The 22,758-nt window shown below is 45.1% G+C and overlaps 1 protein-coding gene across 1 annotated transcript in view; it reads left to right on the top strand.

Moving 5' to 3' along the window:
• bbs9 (Bardet-Biedl syndrome 9) overlaps positions 1 to 22,758 on the top strand; it is a 187,495-nt gene that overhangs the window by 120,710 nt on the left and 44,027 nt on the right. Inside the window, exons 14-16 of the mRNA XM_057339762.1 lie at positions 9,328 to 9,423; positions 10,351 to 10,523; positions 10,668 to 10,820. Of these exons, the coding sequence (XP_057195745.1) occupies positions 9,328 to 9,423; positions 10,351 to 10,523; positions 10,668 to 10,820 (422 nt within the window). The remainder of the gene's footprint in view (positions 1 to 9,327; positions 9,424 to 10,350; positions 10,524 to 10,667; positions 10,821 to 22,758) is intronic.

Below are 22,758 nucleotides of genomic sequence, written 5' to 3'. Positions count from 1 at the left end.
CAGAGTTGTGGAAACTACAGAGGTATTAAGCTGATGAGCCATACAATGAAGTTGTGGGAAAGAGTAGTGGAAGCAAGGCTAAGGGGAGAAGTGAGCATTTGTGAGCAGCAGTATGGTTTCATGCCAAGAAAGAGCACTACAGATGCGATATTTGCTTTGAGAAGGTTGATGGAGAAGTACAGAGAGGGTCAGAAAGAGCTGCATTGTGTCTTTGTAGATTTAGAGAAAGCGTATGACAGGGTGCCAAGAGAGGAGCTGTGGTATTGTATGAGGAGGCCTGGAGTGGCAGAGAAGTATGTTAGAGTGGTGCAGGATATGTATGAGAGCAGTAGGACAGTGGTAAGGTGTGCGATAGGTGTGACAGAGGAGTTCACGGTGAAGGTTGGACTGCATCAAGGATCGGCTCTGAGCCCCTTCTTGTTTGCGGTGGTGATGGACAGGCTGACAGATGAGGTCAGACAGGAATCTCCATGGACTATGATGTTTGCGGATGATATTGTGATCTGTAGTGAGAGCAGGGAGCAGGTGGAGGAAAGTCTAGAGAGGTGGAGGTTTGCTCTGGAGAGAAGAGGAATGAAGGTTAGGTGTACAGGGCAGTAGTGAGACCAGCAATGTTGTATGGTTTGGAGACAGTTGCACCGAGGAAAAGACAGGAGGAAGTGATAGAGGTAGCAGAGCTGAAGATGTTGAGGTTCTCTTTGGGAGTGACGAGGATGGATAGGATCAGGAATGAGTACATCAGAGGGACAGCACATGTGAGATGTTTTGGAGACAAAGTTAGAGAGGCCAGGTTGAGATGGTTTGGACATGTTCAGAGGAGGGAGAGTGAATATATCGGTAAAAGGATGCTGAGGTTAGAGCTGCCAGGCAGGAGGCCGAGAGGAAGACCAAAGAGGAGGTTTATGGATGTAGTGAAGGAGGACATGAAGGTAGTCGGTCTGAGAGAAGAGGATTCAGGGGATAGGGCTAGATGGAGGCAGATGATTCGCTGTGGCGACCCCTGAAGGGAACAGCTGAAAGGAAAAGAAGAAGAATTAGCATGAGTACTCCTAATTTACCCAGTTTAATTTCTAGCTTGGTTTGATTAGCAATGGTACATTTAAACAGCATTATTGCTTTTTCCCATATAGATGGTATAACCAGTTCACCCTTAAACCTAAATTACAAAGTTGTAACAACCTTTGTGTTTACCTTTCAGAACAATTTAAATAAAGGATGAAAAGCAAAGAAAATAAATAAAATAAACAGCAATTTGAATAATAAATTACTTTAAGTTGTCTAATTACACACCAATCTGAGAATTGTCTTTGATAGAAGTGACTCAAGCAACTTCAGCTCAGTTCAGTGTCCCTCGTATTCCTGTTTCAGCGTTCCGGCTAAAGAACGCAGATATGCAACTCAGTTCTTATTCACAGTTGAATATGTGTGATCCTACCACTTCTATGAACATAAACTGTTATCCAAGCTCGAGAAAACCAGGTTGGCTCGCCAGTTTCCACCAATGTTGAACATTCCTTGTTGATGGCAGAAACAGTTCTAACTCAGAACTCCAAGAACCTCCTCGCTCAATTTCAAAGGTAGATGTAGAAGGACAGGAAACAACCAACTAGATTGCAAAAGAAAAGAGGGAACAAAACAAACAAACAAAAAAAACAACCTTGCAAAGACGAGGCAGAAAAGTCACAATTAATTTCCATGTGAATACATTTACATTTCAAATTATCATCTTCAACACAACAAATGCTTTAAAATGCATCAAAACACATTTCCCAGCACTTATTTCCCCTTTTTTTACATTTCTTAACAGAAATATAACTATATTAATGAAGAATAATGTCTTTGACTGACGTATGTGGACTCGATTAGCTCGTAGCTCATAGCACATGAGCCCGCATGGCTAGCAAAACTCCATGTGAGTTACGTTACACTCATCACACTCACAAAATTAGCAACAGGCATTAACGCTTTTAAACAGCATGTCAGCATCAACTTTGGTGATAAATTCACCTATAAACTCATTTCTCAACATATTTCACAAAACATACATCACAGTATCATTTTAGAACTCTTGACCCCGCAGAGGCTAAAGAAAATGCACAAATCATAAATAAATATGGTGATTTATGTGATCACTTACCAAGAATAAATCGATAACGATCAGAAATAATCTCGATGTATCAAGGAAATCTGTTTTATGCAGTTTTCGTCGGATGAATCAGCTCAACTTCTCATTTAATCCTTGAAGTCAATACAACGCTATTAGAACTATTTAAACAACTCTTTATTGTTAACGAAGCTTCAAAGTATGAATTTCAATAATTAATCTGGTATTTCTCACTTACTTTCTTGACTTTAGAACTGCGATTGACATGAATCACTGCTCAAACGGCCATTTATACTTGCTCCGTGACGAGAGACTGTTTACCTCTACTCAGCGCTAGAGATGATGGAACCCACTAAGGGCGGAGCTATTCCTAATTGATTAATTTAATTATTTATTCAATTTGTGACATTTACTACTGTTTTTTTTTTTTTAGCAACATTTAACTTTTAAACATTAAAATAAATCAAATAAAATGTTTACATGCGCATCTTAAATTTCTTTTCTCTGTTTAAGTTTAATATGGGCTATAGTAACCTAGATTACACTGGCCCCGGGCCATCGGGCAGTCCTTTATGTCGAGCCCTGGTTGTGTATGCAAGGTTACAGAGATGAGTCTTCAATCTAGATTTAAACTGACAGAGTGTGTCTGCCTCCAAGCACAGCAATCGGAAGGCTGATCCAAAGTTTAGGCGCTAGATAGGAAGATGATCTACCACCTGCACTTAATTTTGAAATTCTAGGTATTACCAAATGGCTGGAGTCCTGAGAGCATAGTGAACGTGAAGGACTGTGATGCAATAGAAGCTCACTCAGGTACTGAGGAGCTAAACCATGTCAGGCCTAATAGGTAATCAGTAAGATTTTAAAGTAAAACGTTGCTTAATAGGTAACTAGTGCAATGTTAACAGAACCGGGCTAACATGCTCTTACCTTTTTGTTTGTGTAAGAACTCTAGCTGCTGAGTTTTCAAATAGCTGAAGTTTTTGTAATTACCCTAGAGGGCAACCAACTACAGTATATGACATAATTTAGATATATTCTTAAAATGGAAAACGCGGTTCCCTTTCTGTCGGTCTCTCGACGTTGTGTCGAACCGACAGAATTGGGTTTGTCTTGAGAACCTATCATCTTCTGAGTATTTAGAAAAGGCCAATGAAAATTGGCGAATTAAATTTGCATGCCGGGCTCCTCCCCGGATGTCCAGGTATAAGAGGGAAGCCGGCGTGCTCATTCATTCACCTTTTGTTCTTCAGAACCTACGCATCTGATGAGCTTCTCTACGATCTTGGTGATCATTCTTTCTGCTGGAATCTACGACGTGGACAGCGGACGGTCCCTTCCTGCAGTGACTCTCCCCTGGGCGTCTCGGCAGTTCCGGAGGTGTTCGAGCAAATTTCCTTTTCTAAAAGAGCAAATTTCTCCAGCGTGGCTTGTCCCGCTGTTCTCATGGGTGCAACACACTCATCGAGGAGGGGGACGGACACAATGCCTGCTTCCAGTACGCTGGGGCAGACGTTGTGGATACGTCCTGCCCGCACTGCGGGCGGTGACGATTCAGACGTTGCGTCACAGGTGGCTGTGTTCCCACGGGACTCAGCCACCACCTCGTTTGCTCCCCGTTCCGTGGCGGCAGGACTACGGCCCTGCCGTCCGCTACGGCAAGCAGCGAGGGTGATATGAGGATTACTGTGAGCGATAATCCGCCAGCCACTGGCTCACAGACCGTTCACACCTCGTCTCGCTCGTCTGACCGTTCCCCAGGAGACGGTCCGCCGTCTTATTCCTCAATCACGTATTCGGACACGATGCGTGATGATGAGATGTCTCTTGCAGCATCGGGGGGTGACGTACTGCCATCCGACTCCGACGATTCCTCGGGCTCCCTCCCTCGGGGGGTCGAGCCCAGGAAGAAGCGGACGTCGAAATGTCAGCCATGCTTTCCCGGGCCGCCGTGAGTGTTGGGTTGCAGTGCCCACACTGCCTCTCCCGGCGCTCGCGGCTGGCTACATGGCGCCTCGGGTTTGAGCGCAGCTCCAAGCCGCGCCCGCCCCCAGTGCCGTGTTTACCGGAAGTGCATGAGGAACTTAGTAAGACCTGGAACGCCCCTTTCCGGCACGTTTCACGTCAAACAAAGTTCCGTCACCCTCTCTTCCCTCGAGGTTGAGACAGCTAGAGGATACGTCAATGTCCCCCAGGTGGAGTATGCCGCCGCGGTGCGCTCGTGCCCGTAGGCGGCGGCCACCTGGGGGGGGCTCGACCTAGACTCCCGTCCAAAGCATGTGGGGTCTCGGCATCTCTGGTGTCGAGAGCTTACATTGCGGCGGACCAAGCTGCCTCCTCTCTCCACGCTATGGCTCCTGCCAGGCCAGGGCGTTGAGAGAGCTCCACGAGGGTAAGACCGACCCAGCGCTTATGCAGGAACTCCGCGCTGCCACTGACCTCGCTCTACAGGCGACCAAGGTGACCACGCGGGCCCTGGGTCGGACGATGTCCACACTTGTGGTCCATGAGAAACTCCTCTGGCCGATCCTTGCGCAGATGAGTAACGCCGAGAAGATCTGCTTTCTCGACGCACCCGTCTCGCAAGGGGGGGCTGGTTGGTGTTACTGTCGAGCCGCTGCGGCCCCGCTCACCCCCTGCCCGTCGGGGGGGCGCGAGACCAGCACGCGGCCTCCCCTGGAGGGTTCTCGACAGTAAAGAAAGCAGTCCTCCGTGCCGCAACTCGGCCGCCTCGGCCGTCGAGTCCCGTGCACTGTCTGCTTCCCAGCAGCCCTGGTCCTCTTCGACACCCTCCAGCTCTGGCGCCCCCCACTCAGGCGGCCCCCCCTGGAGGAGACATTGAAGAGGAGACCATCACCCCATCAGCAGCCGCGGTGAAGTGGCCCTCATGGGAAGACCTCAGGGGGATTGAGGCTACCATTGGGCCCGACCCCAGCCACATCGCTGGGAAGTCGGATAGGGACGGATCCTGCCCCGTCTCTCCATCTGCTGGCCCCCTCCGGGGGGCTAGCGCCCACTTACTCTCTAAGGAGAGTTTCCTCTCTCTCTGGGTTATCACATTCGCTCCCACCCTCTGCACGATGGTGAACGGCAAACTCGACGTTGCGTCATGGCGAAGCATAATGTTGAGTATAAACACCAGCCCTCAGCACTCTCAGTCAGACAGTGCGTTGAGCTGCGCAGTCGCCAGGCAGGAAAAACAGCAGAGCCGATCTCCTCCCCGGGGGACCTCCCCCGGCAAGGAATCCGTACTGCTAGCCATCGAACCACCCCCCGGGGGGACGATGAAAAAGATCGTACCTTTAGTCCCCGTCTCATTTCTGGGAGCCTGTCCGGCTTCCCAGACTGTCAGGCTGGCTAGGGAAGATGATCCGTCTCGGCTATGTGATCCAGTCGCCTCACGCCCGCCAAGTTCAGTATCCGATATACCTCAGTCAGAGGCTAGGATGTTCCCGTACTTCGGGCTGAGGCCGCCACCCTTCTGGTGAAGTGAGTGATCGAGCCCGTCTCACCAGCCGAGATGTTCAGCGGGTTTTACAGCCTTTACTTCATTGTCCCCAAGAAAGGCGGGGGGTTGCGCCCTATCTTGGGTCTGTGTGTTCTGAACAGGCACCTACACAGTAGCTGCCTTTCAGGTTTATCACGCAGAAGCGCATCCTGACGTCCGTCAGGTGTCAGGACTGGTTCATGGCAATCGACCTGAAGGACGCGTACTTCATGTCTCGTTCCTCCCTCGACATCGGCCGTTCCGACGGTTCGTGTTCGAGGGACGGGCATATCAGTACAGGGTCCTCCCCTTCGGTCTGTCCCTGTCTCCACGAGTCTTTACGAAGATCGTGGAAGCCGCCCTCCTTCCCCTTAGGCAAGGAGGTGCGGGTACTAAACTATCTCGACGACTGGATCAGTTTGGCGCACTCTCGAGATCTTTTGTGTACACACAGGGACCTGGTGCTCCGGCACCTAGATCGGTGGGGCTACAGGCCAACTGAGAAGAGCAAGCTCTCCAAGGTGCAGAGCGTCCTCTTTCTCGGTAGGAAACTCGACTCTGTCCTCATGAGCGGCCCTGCTCACCCCCCGCGGGGGGCGCGAGACCCGCGACGAGGAAGCCCGCACCCTCGCGGCCTCCCAGAGGCAGTGCAACTGACTACAGAGCGCACCCGATCAGTGTTGAACTGCCTGAAGCTTTCAGACAGTCAGCGGTCCCCCTGAAACAATTTCAGAGGCTCCTGGGATACATGGCATCCTCGGCGGGGGTGGTCTCCCTCGGGTCGATGCACATACGACCGCTCCAACACTGGCTACAGAGTCAAGTTCCTTGGAGAGCGTGGCACACCGGCAGCAGGCGTTTGGTCACACGCTTTCTGCCAACACACCCTAACCCCCTGGTCTCCATGACCTTCTTGGGGTTGGGGTGCCGTGTGCAAACGGGCAAGCAGTGTCGGGGCGGTGGACGGGCCCCCGCCTGCGTTGGCATTTCAACTGCCTAGAGTTGTTGGTTGTGCTACTTGCATTGAGGAGGCTACTACCTCTCGTGCAGGGCAGGCACGTGCTGGTCCGGTCGGACAGCACAGCTGCTGTGGCGTATATCATTGGATTCGCTCACGGCAGCTAAACATGACTCGCCCGGCACCTCCTCCTCTGGAGTCAGCAGGTGATCAGTTCCCTGCGAGCCACACACATCCCAGGCGTCCTGAACCAGACAGCCGATGCACTCTCTCGTCAGTCGACGCCTCGCTGGGAGTGGCGACTCCATCCCCGCGCAGCCAGCTCATTTGGGAGAGGTTCGGCCAGGTACAGGTGGTCCTGTTGCCTCCCCGGACTCCACCCATTGTCTGCTTTGGTACTCCCTGTCCGAGGCAACCCTTGGCATGGATGCCCTTGCGCACAGCTGGCCGCGGGACAAGCGGAAGTACGCTTCCCCCCAGTGAGCCTCATTGCACTGGTCCTGTGCAAGGCCAGGGAAGAGGAGCATCAAGTGGTACTAGTTACGCCCCTTGGCCTAACCAGGACTTGGTTCTCGGAGCTAAGGCTCTGACAACGACCCCCCCCTGGCCGCTTCCCCTGGCGAACTGCTTCCCCAGGGGAAGGGGCACGTTACGGCATCCCAGGCAGAACCTGGGCTCCATGTCTGGACGGGATGAGGAGATCCTGAGTGACCCACCCCCGGTCTGGTTGGGACGTTACTGAGGCTAGGGTTTCGGCCACTGGGCGGCTATACGCCCATAGGTGGCGCCTCTTCTCGTCCTGGTGCTCTTCTCAGCGAGAAGACCCGCGGAGTTGCTCGGTCGGGTACGAGCTGTCCCGTCCTCAAGAGAGACTGGGGAGTAACCTGTCCCCCTCCACACTGGGAATGTATGTAGCCGCTTCAGCCGCTTATCATGACCCAAGTGCTGGGTAGCCTCTGGGACAGCACGGCCTGGTCATTAGGTTCCTAAGGGGCGCGAGAGGGTGACCACCTTCCGCGCTCCGTACCCTCTTGCGACCTAGGTGGCGGGCCTCAAGAGGCCCCGCCCCCTTCGAGCCTCTCGGGATTGCCGCTCTTTCTCAGTCCTGATAAAGACGGTTTTCCGGAGGAAGACCCAACCCCATCCGTGTTGTGTCCAGTACGCGCACTGCACCTCTACTTGGACCGCACACAGAGCAGAAGCTCTGAGCAGCTCTTTGTCTGTTTCGGAGGTCAGCAGAAGGGAGTGCTGTCTCCAAACAGAGGCTGGCGCACTGGATCGTGGATGCCCTCGTTAGGGCATACCGATCTCTATTCGCCCCTGCCCGTGGGGAGTGAGGCACACCCCTCATGGGCACTGGCTCAGGGCGCCTCTCTGGCAGGCTAATTCCTCCCTACGGTAGGTAGTGGCCTCTGCAGCGTTTTTCCCCCAGGGGGGAATAATGCTTACCCAGTGGCCCGTACGGTGCCGCGGGCAGCTTCTCGCCATTTAGTGGCCCGTGACGGCTGGTGACGGGCTTCCCAACTTTGTGTAAAGCTCTGGGTTTCCCTTCCTCTCCACTGGTGGGCCATAATTTCGCGTTAGCGTGTTCGTCTGACTCGCCCAGGCCAGTCAACGTCGCTCCGCAGAGATTGTGACGCGGCTCAGTGCTGTGGCGTTTTCCATAGGAACCCCATTCTGTCGGTTCGACACAACGTCGAGAGACTGACAGAAAGGGAACGTCTTAATTACGGATGTAACCTCGGTTCCCTGATCGAGGGAGCGAAACGTTGTGTCCCTCGTGCCACAACACTGGCCGCCCACCCCAGCGGTCGGGGGAGGATGCTTTAGGCTCCTCAGACCAAAGGTGAATGAATGAGCACGCCGGCTTCCCTCTTATACCCGGACATCTGGGGAGGAGCCCGGCATGCAAATTTCATTCGCCAATTTTCATTGGCCTTTTCTAAATACTCAGAAGATGATAGGTTCTCAAGACAAACCCCATTCTGTCGGTTCGACACAACGTCTCGTTCCCTCCAACAGGGAACCGTCAGGGAACCCGAACGAAGACGTTTTTACAGGTGTTGGAATAAAAAGCCCAGATTCCTATCTGTCGAGTTATTGTCCATTACCATTGGCAAAAGCTTAGACATGGACATGGAGGGAAAGATGCTAAAATGCAAAGAGATTTTTTAAATGTTTAGTCATAAGATCTGATCACATTGATGTGGGTCAGAATAAACATTTGATAGTGAACGGAGATCCACCACCGAACATGCTAAAATCATTATACTGATACAGCAAACTATATAACAGACTGTAATTAACTTACCGTTTCTTTGGTAAAATATCATTATCATGCAAAACAATAGCAAACGTGGACAATGATCTCAGAGTTAAATTTAGAGATTGACCATTCTCTCTGCAAACTGAGTCGTCTGATCAGTGTATGACATCACAGTTTCACAAGAGCACGCTGCTCTGTGCTATCGAATTACTCTTGTGATACTTTGAAGTCACAGCTGATCAGGCTGTGCAGTGCTGCAGGAAGTCGAGAAGACCTATTCTAATAGAGAAAAGCTGCTGACTTTTATTAAAAATAATATTCAAAAGGTTTTAAAATAATATGAAGATTGGTTCCAAAATGAGATAACTCTGTTTTTAAAATGTTGGTGGCGCAGTTGTGCTTATACCCATAATTGCAGCTTGCAGCCATATTTTTAATTTGAATGTGTTGTTCATGAGCAGCTAACCTTTTAAGGGCATGAGGAAAATGATTATCTTGTTTCTGGGTTCTAGATTTCTCAGAGAAGTCAGAGAATAAAGACAACAATGCTATGGGCTTCCAGCTCATCAATGGCTCCAAGGTCACTGTCCTCACCTCCAAAACATCCCGTGAGTTCTCACATACCAACACAAACATGCAGACATTACACCAATGGCTCCCAGCTGCTTTAGCTTTCAGGATCCACAGTTCACACTGGGCATTCTTTTTGTTTCCTGATTTTTACTGGGGTATGTTAGATGGTTTCTTAATGCAAGATCCGTTAATTTGTCTATGAAAGTATTTAACCATAAGCCCTTAGATCAAGTGTTTTTGAAATAAGTTGTCTCCAAACACTTCAGTGGTAGGGTAATTAATCCCACTCTGACAAGCAGTCTATTTAGAAATGATAGTAACCGGGAACTTAATACTGTAACACACCTGTAATTTTTTATCTGGATCTTCAGGCCCAGTTTCACAAACAAGGCTTAGCTTAAGCCAGGACTTTGCCTTATTTAAATTAGGATATGCAAGTTGCTTATTTAAAATGCCTTAGAAAAAACATCACTGGTTTGCATCTTGAGACAAAACAATGGCAGTGATGTATTTTAGGATATGTCAGTGCAAGTTATTTTAAGTTAAGACAGCTCTAACTTTCTTTTTTGTCTGGGACTAGCCTTAAGCCTTGTCTGTGAAACTGGGCCTCAGTGTCTTTATGAGTTCTTTAAAATTATGACAATATTTGCTGAACTGAATTTAGTAAAATGGTGGTGATATTTGTAAATTGCTTTGGGAATAAATAATTAGAAGAGAGAGCCACCATGATTGAGTGTTTTCACAACAAAGGGGTCATTGAAATCCCTTAAAGAAAGTTTTGTTGTGGTGCCACTGTGCATTGACCCCCCCACACGCTTCACTAACATTCATGACATTCATCATGCGCGTAAGCCCTGTGATCTATGTCGGGTTGTCATGAGCTAATTATAGGTGTGGCAGACAGAAGGCTGATAGTGTTGCTCTTTCTGTCTGTAACATGAGTGTGTATCAACTCTCTGCAGAGCGCTACAGGATCCAGAGCGAGAGCTTTGAGGATATCTGGCTGATTGCCAAGGAGCTGGTGCAACGTTTCAACCAGCACTTTTCCTCACTTGGAGTCAAAGACTTTCGAAACAGCTTTACTGGACCGGTTCCACTATCAGAGTACTTTGAGACTGTGGACCACCACTTTGAGGTGCAAAGTTTCTTATACAGTAAAATATTTAATACATATCGTAGAAGCATCTATCAAGACATATTCTGTCATCACAAATAAACATGAGACTAAGAACACATGAATGTGGGTATTGTTTTCTCAATGTCGTGGGTATATTTGTAGCTCCGTAGGAATGCACAGAAGTATCAGGATCTGCTGTCAGAAAGAGCGGTCCAGTTTAGGGCCATCCAGCGGCATCTGCTTACCCGATTTAAAGATAAAAACCCAGGCCCACTTCAAAATCTCGACACACTAATGGAAGGAACCTACCATCAAGTAAGTGCACTTACACAAACGCACACACAAAACTAGTTTTTTTTTGTAGTATGGATAGATTTAATAAATTCTTAATAGTATGACTTGATGAGGCGTGGCTTCTTCATTAGGGCAATAGGACTACGCACCAACAAAGTGTGAAAACAAGGGATTTTTTATCACATTCAACCACAGTGTTACGCTAGCTTTCACCACTCTAGACTGTTTGTTTTGTCTCTGGAAATAAAGTTTAATCGGCATCAGGTCGCGTTCTGAGAATCACCTCTAGTCTTCTCATTGACTTAAATAATTAAATTCAGTTCAATTCATTTCTATGTATATAGCGCTTTTTACAATTTGCATTGTCTTACAGCAGCTTAACAGAAGAAAAGAAAAACACAAAAAGAGGTAGAATACAGTACAGTGCATGGTATTGTACTATAGTGTTGTCACGATACTGGAATTTCTAACTTCGATACAATACCTAAAAAAAATCGATATTCAATACCATTTTCAATACCACGGGGAAAAAACTTCCATAACAATAAGGCCCTAAATTTTTTACATTTTATTTAAAGTTAAATTGAACAAGATTAGACAATGAGGTATATTTTTACATTATTTATTAATTGTTAATCTGATGTTCATTTTACTAATACATTTATTATTTAAAATCAAAGTTGTATTTGTCAGTATTAATGGACCAGAGCTTACATAAATAGTTGTATTTTTTAACTAACATTTAAAAGAGATTAAAAAACTTGAACAAATGTATTGCTCATTCTTTGTTCGTTAATGTTAGTTAAAAGCCTACATTTATATGATTACAATTTTTTAATTTGGCTTTTATTCACATTTAATCATTGATCAGAGCACATATAGACAGAAACGCAAACTTTAAACGCATGAACTGTTGCAGAGACTCCGCACTGGCCATCTTTCTAACATTAACAAAGTTTAACCGGAGCAAATGAGACGAGTGGATGAAATCATTGAACAGCGCACACACATAGAGCGCTATGGTAAGTAAACACAGAAGTGCAAACGTGTATCACACGCGAGAACTGTTGCGGAGACTTTACCCGCACCAGCATCATTTCAAACATCAACTTAACCAGAGCGAACGAGAGGAGTGGATGAAATCATTGATGAGCGCACATAAAGACAGAAACGCGTGCATTAAACATGAGAACTGTTGCGGAGAATCTGTTAAAACATAAACAACATATAACCAGGGCCAATAAAACGAGTGGATGAAATTATTGATCAACGCACATACATAGAGCGCGATGGTAAATTCACCATGCACCAGATGTGTTACTGAGACTCTGCACTGGCCATCTTTTCTAACATTAACACTTTTTAACTGCCCCAAACGAGTCAAGTCTGTGAGAGGAGGCGGAGCTCTGTTGACACAGCGTTCACGTGCAGTGTGTGTCAACTCACTGTCGGAAAAAAGAGAGTGAGCGGGAACGCGCAGCTGGTATCGATACGTGGGACATGCGTGTTGGAACCGTTTCAGATTTTTCAGTATCGATACTATTTTTGACAACACTATTGTACTACAAGCAAGACCATTCTTATAAAGCAATGTTAACAGAATTTACTCAACTCAACTTTATTTATATAGCGCTTTTTACAATTTTCATTGTTATAAAGCAGCTGTACATGAGACATATTGACTATAAGCAAAACAATTAAAGTTATACCTGTAAAAACAAGAAAAAGGTGAAAACAGAAGACAGACATACCCATATACAAAACACTCCACGCACACAATATGCACACGTACTAACACACATAGACATAGACACACACACAGACGCGCATACACACAGACGCACACACACACACACACACACACACACACACACACACACACACACACGCAAGCATGCACTCACAAACAGACAAGCACGCACACACACACACAGACACGCATGCAAAGTGAAAGCACACATTTAAGATAAATGAGAGAGAAGCACAGGTCAAATATAACAGATAATAAATTCCTATATGCAATATTAATTAAGTAAAACGTTTAAAATTCTAAAGCAACCCCCCCGGCCAGGCAAATAGTGCAAAACAGTATGCAAACGGTGGCGCGAAACCCAAAACTCCAATCGAGAAAAAAAACCTCAGGAGAACCTAGGCCCAACCAGGGGATTCCAGTTCCCCTCTGGCAAAAGCTGCTGCCTCTGCACAAGCTCGACAGTGCTTGCACAACAAGGCTAAATAAAAATAAGTAAACTTACTAATACGGTAAATGATAGTTTTAAGATTATCATTAATAATCTAATAGCATTTGAAATTTTGTAGTGAAGATGTGTCAAGTCGCCGCGTCCTTCTGTATCCAGCTCTAACATCTCAGCTCTTGTCAGGTCACCGCTTCCCATTCTCTGCTCTACCATCAGGTCTGGGCATGAACTGCATCCTGCTAGGCTGTGGTAACCTTGGAACAATGAGACAAGACTGGCTGAGAGTAGAGTACTGTTCTGCACTCTTTGATTCAACAAGTACATCAGTTGTGTTCCTGGTTCCGGTTGATCTAACTAATGCAGCCTAAACCCTCAGAGGATTTATATTATGGAAGTGTAGTGTATGCAAGATTAAAAAGATGTGTCTTTAATCTAGATTTAAACTGACAGAGTGTGTCTGCCTCCTGGACAGTGCAGGGAAGACTATTCCAAAGTTTAGGTGCTAGATAGGAAAAGGATCTACCAGAATTTACTGAACCTTAAACTAATCTAATATTAGCAGTCCCTTGGTGAATAAGCCAACATGGCACAGTGGCAAGGAATCAAAATTCCAATGATGAATAAATGGAGAAAAAAACATTGGGTGAAACAAGATTCAGCTGGAAGGGCAAGGTCTCCTCTGACGCATTACAGCTACACTCAGTAACTTTGATTAAAAGTTTAAAGAGTAAATGTTTATAATTAATGGGGAGAGCATAATTAGAAGTGATTTAGTAAACTTACATTTGTTTGAAGCTGCTTAGGTGTAATTTTGTTGAGTTGGATTTTGTGACTGATATCAGACAACAGAGGAATGTTTAAAGTGCCCCTGTGGTGAAAATCAAGTTTTTAATTTTGTTTATATGTCCATGTGGTGTTTTTAAATATGCTTTAAAATAAAACGTGCAAATTAATTATTCTAAACCATTGGAGAGTATTTTCTCCATAAAACTGCAGTTTACCAAAGACAGTTTGAAAAATGCAGTTTGAAACTCCCTGTGTTTATGACATCATAATCCTGTAACCAATCACGTTAACATATATGAACCATAGATCATATATCAAGTCACATTCCGGCGCAACCTACGATCACTCTCCCCCTCCCGCTTAACCTCTGCGGTCTCTGCTATCCTTTGAACAGCTCTCGCTCTTGGATGCTAACAGTGCCACCGACACTCTTTGCTCCACACTAACCTCCTGCTTAGACAACCTATGCCCTCTAGCATCTAGGCCATCTCGTCCATCCCCTTCTGCCCCCTGGTTATCTGATGTTCTGTGTGAGCATCGTGCCACACTCAGGTCTGCTGAGAGAAAGTGGCACAAATTTAAAATAAAAAAGCTTAACTTCACTGATCAGGTTGCCAGCACCACCCGGTCCTGTAGAATCATCCTCTACAATATTAGGAAAATTAGACCTTTCCTATCCCAGCATGCTACGCAAGTCCTAGTCCAGGCTCTTGTTCTGTCCAGACTGGACTACTGCAATGCGCTACTGGCTGGACTTCCAGCTTGCACAACCAAACCTCTACAGATGATCCAGAATGCAGTGGCAAGAGTGGTCTTCAATGAACCGAAGAGAGTGCACGTCACTCCTTTCTTCATTAAGTTACATTGGCTCCCTATAGTCGTTCGAATCAAATTCAAGACTCTGCTCCTGGCCTACAAGACCACCACTGATGTCACCCCCTTATCTTCACTCACTAATGCAGACTTATATACCCGCCAGATCCCTGCGCTCTGCAAACGAACGACGTCTTGTGATGCCATCCCAAAAAGGTAAAATATCTCTCTCACGTACCTTCTCGGGATCAGTTCCACATTTATGGAATGATCTGCCAGCTGCTACAAGATCAGCAGATTCCGGCAACACCTGACTGATCAGTTCTGACCTGTATCTCTTTTCTACTCTTTCAAAAAAAAAACTTAGCTCTGTATACTGTGGTAGGCTATATGAGACCAGTTTCTTTTTGCACTTATGCTTTTTGTTGTCTTTTTTTTGTTGTTCCAATTGCTTCCATTGTTTCTCTCATCTGTAAGTCGCTTTGGATAAAAGCGTCTGCTAAATTACTAAATTTAAATGTAAATAGATATGTAGAGATTGTGGACAGGCGTGGCACTAAACCAATCACTGCTGTTTCAGCTCTGCTTCTGCAACACAAGCACATGCTGGTCACACGTCGAATGAGGCATCTACTGTATTTACCTATAATCAATGGTTTGAGCTTACGCAATTGAATGGAGGTGGGGGGGCTAATGTTATGAACGGCAGGAAGAACCCAATTGCAGGCAGCGGGAGTACAGGGAGAACAAAAGACTTTATTTAAATCGAACACAAAACAAAAACCCGCGATGGGGTGTAAACAAGAACAAGATAATAAAACAAGTGATTGGGACATAAACTAACTAAACACTTACTATGACAGACGAAACAGCAACAAGAAGCACAGGCAAAACGGGGAACATTGGAACGTAGAACGCAATGCACGAGCAACAAGACAATGAAACATGAGGACTATTTAAAGGGAAGACAAACGAGGGATGATAACACAGGGCAGGTGAGGGTAATGAAAAATGGCAGGGAAGCAATACGGGAAACGAGAGGGGCGGGGCCAATGACGAGACACGAGAAGACACATGGAGTGTCAAAAGATAAACACCCCATGGCTTTCTCACACTAAACATAAGGGACCTGTCACGATCCTGCCACAAGACCAGAAAATCCTGAACAAGAAGGCAGGACCATGACAGAGCCCCCCCCCTTAATGAACACCCCCAGGTGTTCACCAAGGGGCCGACTAACAAGACAAGACAGACTAGGACAGTGACAAGAACCAACAGAGCATAGTGAACATGACTAGGGGGAAACAGGCAATAATAACGAACAGGTTAGGGTGGGACAATAAAAATAACAAACATGGGGGGGGGTGGGGTAAGCCCAAAAGGGGAAGTCCACTTAGGTTGGGACAAGGGGGAACAGTCCCAGTCCCTGATTGCGCTTGAGGGCGCGGAGTTCTGGGGACTTAGCGGGGGAAGACCTGGGTAGGACTGCCGACTAGAACGTCGGCGGGACAAGGTTGGGCGCCGGCTGGGAGGCCGGCTAGAATGCCGGCTGGATGGCCGGCCGCGTTGCCGGCTGGAAGGCCGGCTGGGCCGGAAGCACCGGACTGGACACCGGCAGCACTGTACTGGACACTGGACTGGAAACCGGACTGGACGCTGGCTGCTGTACCGTACTGGACACTGGACTGGACGCCGGCTGCACCGGACTGGATGACGGCTGCACCGGACTGGATCTGGAACTTTTATTATAAATGATTTACACAAGCACTGCACGCGCCTAAATCAAAACACTCCCACTTCCGTGGATAAACAGTCTTTCTTGGCCAGAGCCTCCCGCTCTAAGTTCTCCGCTCACTCGTCCAGAGTCACTCGCAACCAGCCGTCAGCTCCGGTCTCTCTCCCCGACTGTCTCTGCCGTGCTGCTTTTAAGCCTCTCCACACCAGTTACTGGAACAAGGCACAGGTGTTCATTATTTGTGCGAGCGCCACTCACTCACCGCTCGTCTCCTCACTCTCTCTCCCGCTGCAGACTTCGCTGAACCACGCCCCCCTTGCCACAATCATTATCTCCGTATTTTGTGTACAGTCCCTGAAGCTGAAAAACACCCCCACATCATGATGCTGTTTCCACTACACTTTACTGTTAAGACGATATTGTACAGGTGTTGAGCAGTGCTTGTTTTTCTCCAGACATGATGCATGAATCTGAGATTCATCAGACCAGAATATCTTGTTTCTGACAGTTTGAAAGATTCGTTGAAGTATGTTTTTGCATATTTCAAGTTTCCATGTGTCTTCACTGAGCAAAGGCTTGAGCCTGGCCACTAAGCCATAAAGCCCAGATTGGTGAAGTGTTGCAGTGATGTTTGTCCTTCTGTAAGTTTCTCCCATCTCCATATATGATCATGCAGCTCAACCAGAGTAATCATCAGCTTCTTGGTCACCGCTCTAACCAAGACCCTTCCTCATCGATGGCTCAGTTTGGACAGGAGGTCAGCTCAAGTAAGAGATCTGGTGGTTCCAAACCTCTTTCATTGAGGATAAATGGAGGCTACATGCTTCTGTGAACCTTCAATACAGCAAATTTTTTTCAGAAGTCTTCCCCAGATCTGTGCCTTGATACAATCCTGTCTCAAAGCTCTACTGGCAGTTCTTTTGACTTCATGTCTTGGTTTTTACTTTGATATGCATTTTCAGCTGTTGCACCCTTTATAGAGAGGTATGTGCCGCTCCAAATCATACTTATTCAATTGAATTTGGCACAGGTTAACTCCACTCGAAGTGTATAAACATTAACAAGCAAAACTAATGCTTCTGAGCAAAATTTCAAGTGTCCCATTTTTTTTTTTATAAGCTGTCAAAAATCAGTTTTTTGTTTTGTCATTATTGTGCATGGAGTGTAGATTAATGTAAAAAATAATCATTTAAAGTAGTTTAAGATAAGGCAGCAGCATAACAAAATGTGAATAAAATGAAGGGGGTTGAATACTTTTGCAAGCCACTGTATCATGCAATTCATTACATTACTTAGTTTGGCCTAGATTACAGCAAAATGGTTCATATTAGTACATCATTATTACCCATAAAATTTATTTTGATTTTGCACCGGTAAATGTAGCGCAAAGACCTAGTAAAAAGCGGGAACACAGGCTATCACACCAGCATCAGCACTGGTTCGAAACTTTAAAATACCCAAGACATTCTGTAGAGTTAATTAGTTGTAATATTTCAAAACTGATTTAGCTTCATACACTGTGAATTACAACAATTATCTGAGAGAACTATTGCTAAAAATAGAACAGAGACTTGAGATATGACTTGGACTCCACTTTATAGACTTGAAACTTGACTTAGACTCATCCTGTGGATACCACATACCTCTTTCTGCAAAAAAATGACATTTATACCTCGATCTGCACACAGAGAATCATAATGGAAATGTTTACAGATTACAAAGGGGGTTACAACTAGGGATGCAACGATTATAGATTTTGTTGGTATGAATATTGTCTCAGGAATAATCACGGTTGCATGATTATGGCAATTATTATGCATTCATTAATTTCTACATTTTTTCTGACCCTGCCTAAATTTAAACTTGTCCTACCACAAAAAAGTAATAAATAAATAATATTGTCTAGTTATTTGTTTGTTTTTATTTCTGTTTTCTTAATAAATAAGGTTATAATACCCCCTAACAGTGTTAATTTAATGTAAAACACTTCATATTCTTCACAGTATAAATGAAATATATATTAAAGTTAATCAGTCAGGAGTGGTGAGTGTGTTTTGTCTTCGTTTTTTGTTGTTTGATGAGCATTAAAACATATGTTTATTATGCTGCTGTCCCTTTAAGAGCTCATTTTTTGTATCCCCACTGATTGCGTTTGTAACAAACCATAATGGATTCAATTTATCAACGTGATATAGAGCCCATTAGCTAAAAATAACATTTAAACACCACATATTATTAATAAAAATAACATAAGCATAAGTTCAATTGGTTCAACTTGCGTCAGGACTAGACTTTGAATTTGAGCTTGCGCATACAGAATGTACGCATCCTATGAGCCGTCCTCGACGCGATGCTTCTCGTCCGGTGTGCGACTCTATTGACTAACATGCCGCTTTGTTTGTTTACGTTGCACTGAAAGCTCAACTGTCACCGCTACAGCCTTGATTGTGAATGTACATGAAGATTGGCTGTTTGGTCTCTCTGCCATGTTGTGTCGTGGCCTCCGTGTCTCTGATAAGCACGGCTCTTTAAAATGGTGCACCGCTGGTGTAACTTTGTTTTCGTTTTGTGCAAGTTGCAACAGTTCCGTTCCGTGCAACAGAAACACACGGTGTAACAGAGCCTTTACGATTGATTAACCGTGACGTTTTTAAGCGCGGTTAATAGTGAACCTCGGTAATCGCTGCATCCCTAGTTACAACAGAATATTTTCTGTAAAAAGCTAGGACATGTTTGTTGAACGATGGACACATGCGATATGTTTGGAACAGCAATTATACTTTATTAGTAAACTGCATCAGCATTACATGTGAATTACATTTGAGGTCTCTTACAACCTACTTCCGTATACGTCAGGGCATACACTGACGTCACCACTACGGATACACTAGAGGTACAAATCACATTACCAAGAACATGTACTCCATGTTGTACATCCCCTTTCTTTAGTAGTCTCTCCTGTAAACAAATAACAATTATTCATATTAACTCAAATTAAAGCATGTATAACCTAGTATGCTCTTGTTTCTGTAAACCATAACATTTTGTAAACAAATAAAGCCTGAAATGTTTACCACACATGAGTTATCAATTTCTTTCTCAATTTTAAAGGTCTCTAAACATTTCACTTAGCATACTTTGGGTTTGGTCTGGAAATCCTGCCTGATCGAGTTACATAAAGAGTTTAAAAAAAAGAGCTTTTCTGGTTCTTTGGCAGGCATTACACTCTGAGATGATGCTACTGAACTTGTAGGTGTTATCTGTGTGCTTGTGTTATCTGTCAAGGAACTTTTCTCTTGTGTTGTTGTACAAAGTCTTTCGGGTTGTGTATTGTTGTATTCTTCATCCTGTGATGAAGCACAGGATGAAGTAAGCACAGATGCACAGATGTGTAAGATGTGTCGATTTCTTCTAATCTCGTCCGTCTGATTCCACAACATAGGATCTTGGTTCCTTGCAGATGTCTTTGATGATTCCGACTTTATTATATCCATGAGGTGTTTTCAGCCTGACTGTTTCTCCTTTCATCAGGGAACGAAGAGGTTTGCTGGTTTTGTCATAATACACCTTCTGTCGACGACGCTTGTGTGCAAGTCGCCTTCTGACTTCACCGTGACTTTTGGTAGATGGATATAACAAGGTCTTGTTGATTGGAAGTGTTGTCCTTGTCTGTCTTGACATGAGTCTCTCGACCGCTGAACCAAGGACTCCATCTCGAAGCATGTTTCTCAGATTTAGCAAATTGAGAAAGACATCCGTTCCGTCTCTCTTCGACTTTTCCATCAACTCCTTTGCACTTCGTACTGCTCTTTCCGCCAATCCGTTAGATTGTACTCGGGGCTGCTTGTTATATGAAAAAAGTCCCAGGTACTTGCAAAGTTCTTGAATTGTTGACTGGAAAACTGCGTTCCGTTGTCTGTGAGCACGGTTTTGGGACAACCATGTACTGAAAAGTGTCTCTTTAACTTTGTAGTCATGGCAACTGACGTTAGATTACGTAGAAGGTCTATCTCGAACCATCCTGAATAGGAATCCACTAGAACAAGATAATGTTGATCATTCCATTCGAATAGATCTACTGCAACGATCGACCAGGGAAGCTCTGGGATCTCATGTTGCTTCAATGGTTCTTTCTGTTGGTGTGGCTTCATACTATTGCATATAGTATATGAAGTGCATTGTTGTTCAATGTCCTTGTTCATTGAAGGCCAGAACACTATACCTCGTGCTCTGCGTTTTGTCGATTCAACTCCAGGGTGTCCTCGGCGAAGAATAGTAATGTATTCCTTCTGAAGTGACTTTGGAATCACAGCTTTTGGACCTTTCATTACAATTCCATTCTTGGTTGTTAGTTCATCTCTGTACGGGTAGTACTGTTGAAGTACAGAAGGAAGTTTTACCTGTCGATCTGGCCTACCTGTATGTATTGTTCTGCAAAGCTGTTGCAATGTTGGATCTGTGGCTGATTGCTCTTTCAACTCTGCAAACCTTGACGTTGAGATGTGTTCAACTGACCTTACCTCAAAATCAGCTTTTTCAGCACCTGTGACTTCTGTGTCCTTCCTCGGGGCGCATGAAAGAGTATCGGCAAGGTACATTTCCTTTCCCTTGTAACTCATCACGCAGTCATACTTATGGAGTCACAACATCATTCGTTGCAATCGTGCAGGTGCTATGTGTAGTGGTTTGTTAAGAATCCTCACCAATGGCTGATTATCTGTTTCGATTGTGATCTTCTTTCCGTATATGTAATCGTGAAACTTGGCACAGCAAAGACCACTGCTAGAAGTTCTTTCTCGATTTGAGCATATTGGGTCTCAGTCTGTGTTAGAGTGCGTGAGGCATATGCAATGGGCACATTCTGTTGAAGGCATGCTGCTCCAAGTCCGAATTGTGAAGCATCACAATTCAGTGTGACAGGTTTGTGAACATCATAATAGCGTAATGTCGGTGTATTTGAGTTCCTTCAGCCTGTTGAATGCTTTGTCATGTTGCTCTAACCAGCACCATTCAACATCCTTGTGAGTCAGTTCTCTTAAAGGAGCAGCGAGGTCACTGAAACGTGGAATGAACTTTCCTAGGTAGTTAACCATCCCTAGAAAGCGTTGAAGAGCTGTCACATTTTCAGGAGCTTCTATCTCCGTGATTGCCTTGACCTTCGACGGGTCGGGTTTCAGTCCTTCATTTGTGAACACATGTCCCACGTAGCAAACTTCTGATAGTCGAAACTTGCATTTAAGAGGGTTTAATCTGAGATAGACTTTTCTTGCACGATCCAGAACTTTCTTGAGATTTTCATCATGCTCTTTTACATATTTACCTCCTACCAAGATGTCGTCTTCGATTATGGCACAGGGATATCCAGAGAATATTTGCTCCATCGCTCTTTGGAATACTTCACTCGCAGCACTGATTCCAAATGGCATTCGTAGAAATTTGAATCTTCCAAAGGGTGAATTGAACCTTGTCAATTTTGATGATTTGTCATCGAGAGATATTTGCCAGAAAGATGTTTTTGCATCTAAAACTGAAAAGAGTTCGGCATTTGTGATGCAACTTCTTCCACAGTACGCATTGGATGATGTGGTCGTAGAAGCGCTTTGTTAATGTCTATTGGATCGATGCATATTCTTATGTCTTCTGAATTCTTCTTGTGCGTTGCTACCATTGATGATACCCATTCGGTGGGCTCAGAGACTGGAACTAGAACTCCCATCTTGACCATTCTTTGCAGTTCTGCCTCTACCTTGTCATGCATGGCTGCTGGAATTTTTCGTGCGGGTTTAACAACTGGGTGGATAGCTGGATCAAGTTTCATTGAATATGTCACTGGCAGCTTACCAACCTCGTCTTTGAAAAGATCTGAATACTCCGAGTAGATCTGACTTGTGAAGCTTGAAACTTCGTCCGTTGACAGGTGATGTATTTTTTGTGTAACCTGACCAATTTCATTTGCAAACAGTCTGGTAGTCCAATCAATGGTTGCACATTTCTTCTCACCACGTAGAATGAGAGGTTGTATTCCTTTTCAGATGAGTAGCAGGTGAAAGTAACAAATCCTGCTGTGGGTATCTCCTCTCCTCCATAAGCAATAAGCTTAGTGTTCATTGATGAGATCAGATCCTCTCCTCTTTGTATTTTCCTGAACAGAACTTCAGAAATCACGTTGCATTTGGCTCCAGTGTCTACTTTGAAATCAACTGAAAGTCCATTAATGTGCAAAGTATAGATTAATTCAGTCTTTTAAGGAGTTTTCATTCCAACTGTTTGTACAGTAGCCTTTTCAAATGACACTCCATCCACATAATAGGATTCATCAGGACCGTCTGTGAGGTTTTCTTTTGGTTTAAGCTGGTCCACTGCTTTTCTACGTCTGTTTTGCATGTGTTTTTGCGTAGTTTTACAGCACTTTTTATAATGGTTCCAC

The sequence above is a fragment of the Triplophysa rosa genome, linkage group LG8, assembly GCF_024868665.1.
Source record: "Triplophysa rosa linkage group LG8, Trosa_1v2, whole genome shotgun sequence".
Taxonomy (NCBI): Eukaryota; Metazoa; Chordata; class Actinopteri; order Cypriniformes; family Nemacheilidae; genus Triplophysa; species Triplophysa rosa.
Note: the sequence above shows the minus strand (reverse complement) of the source record. Positions and strands in the feature narration are given on the sequence as shown.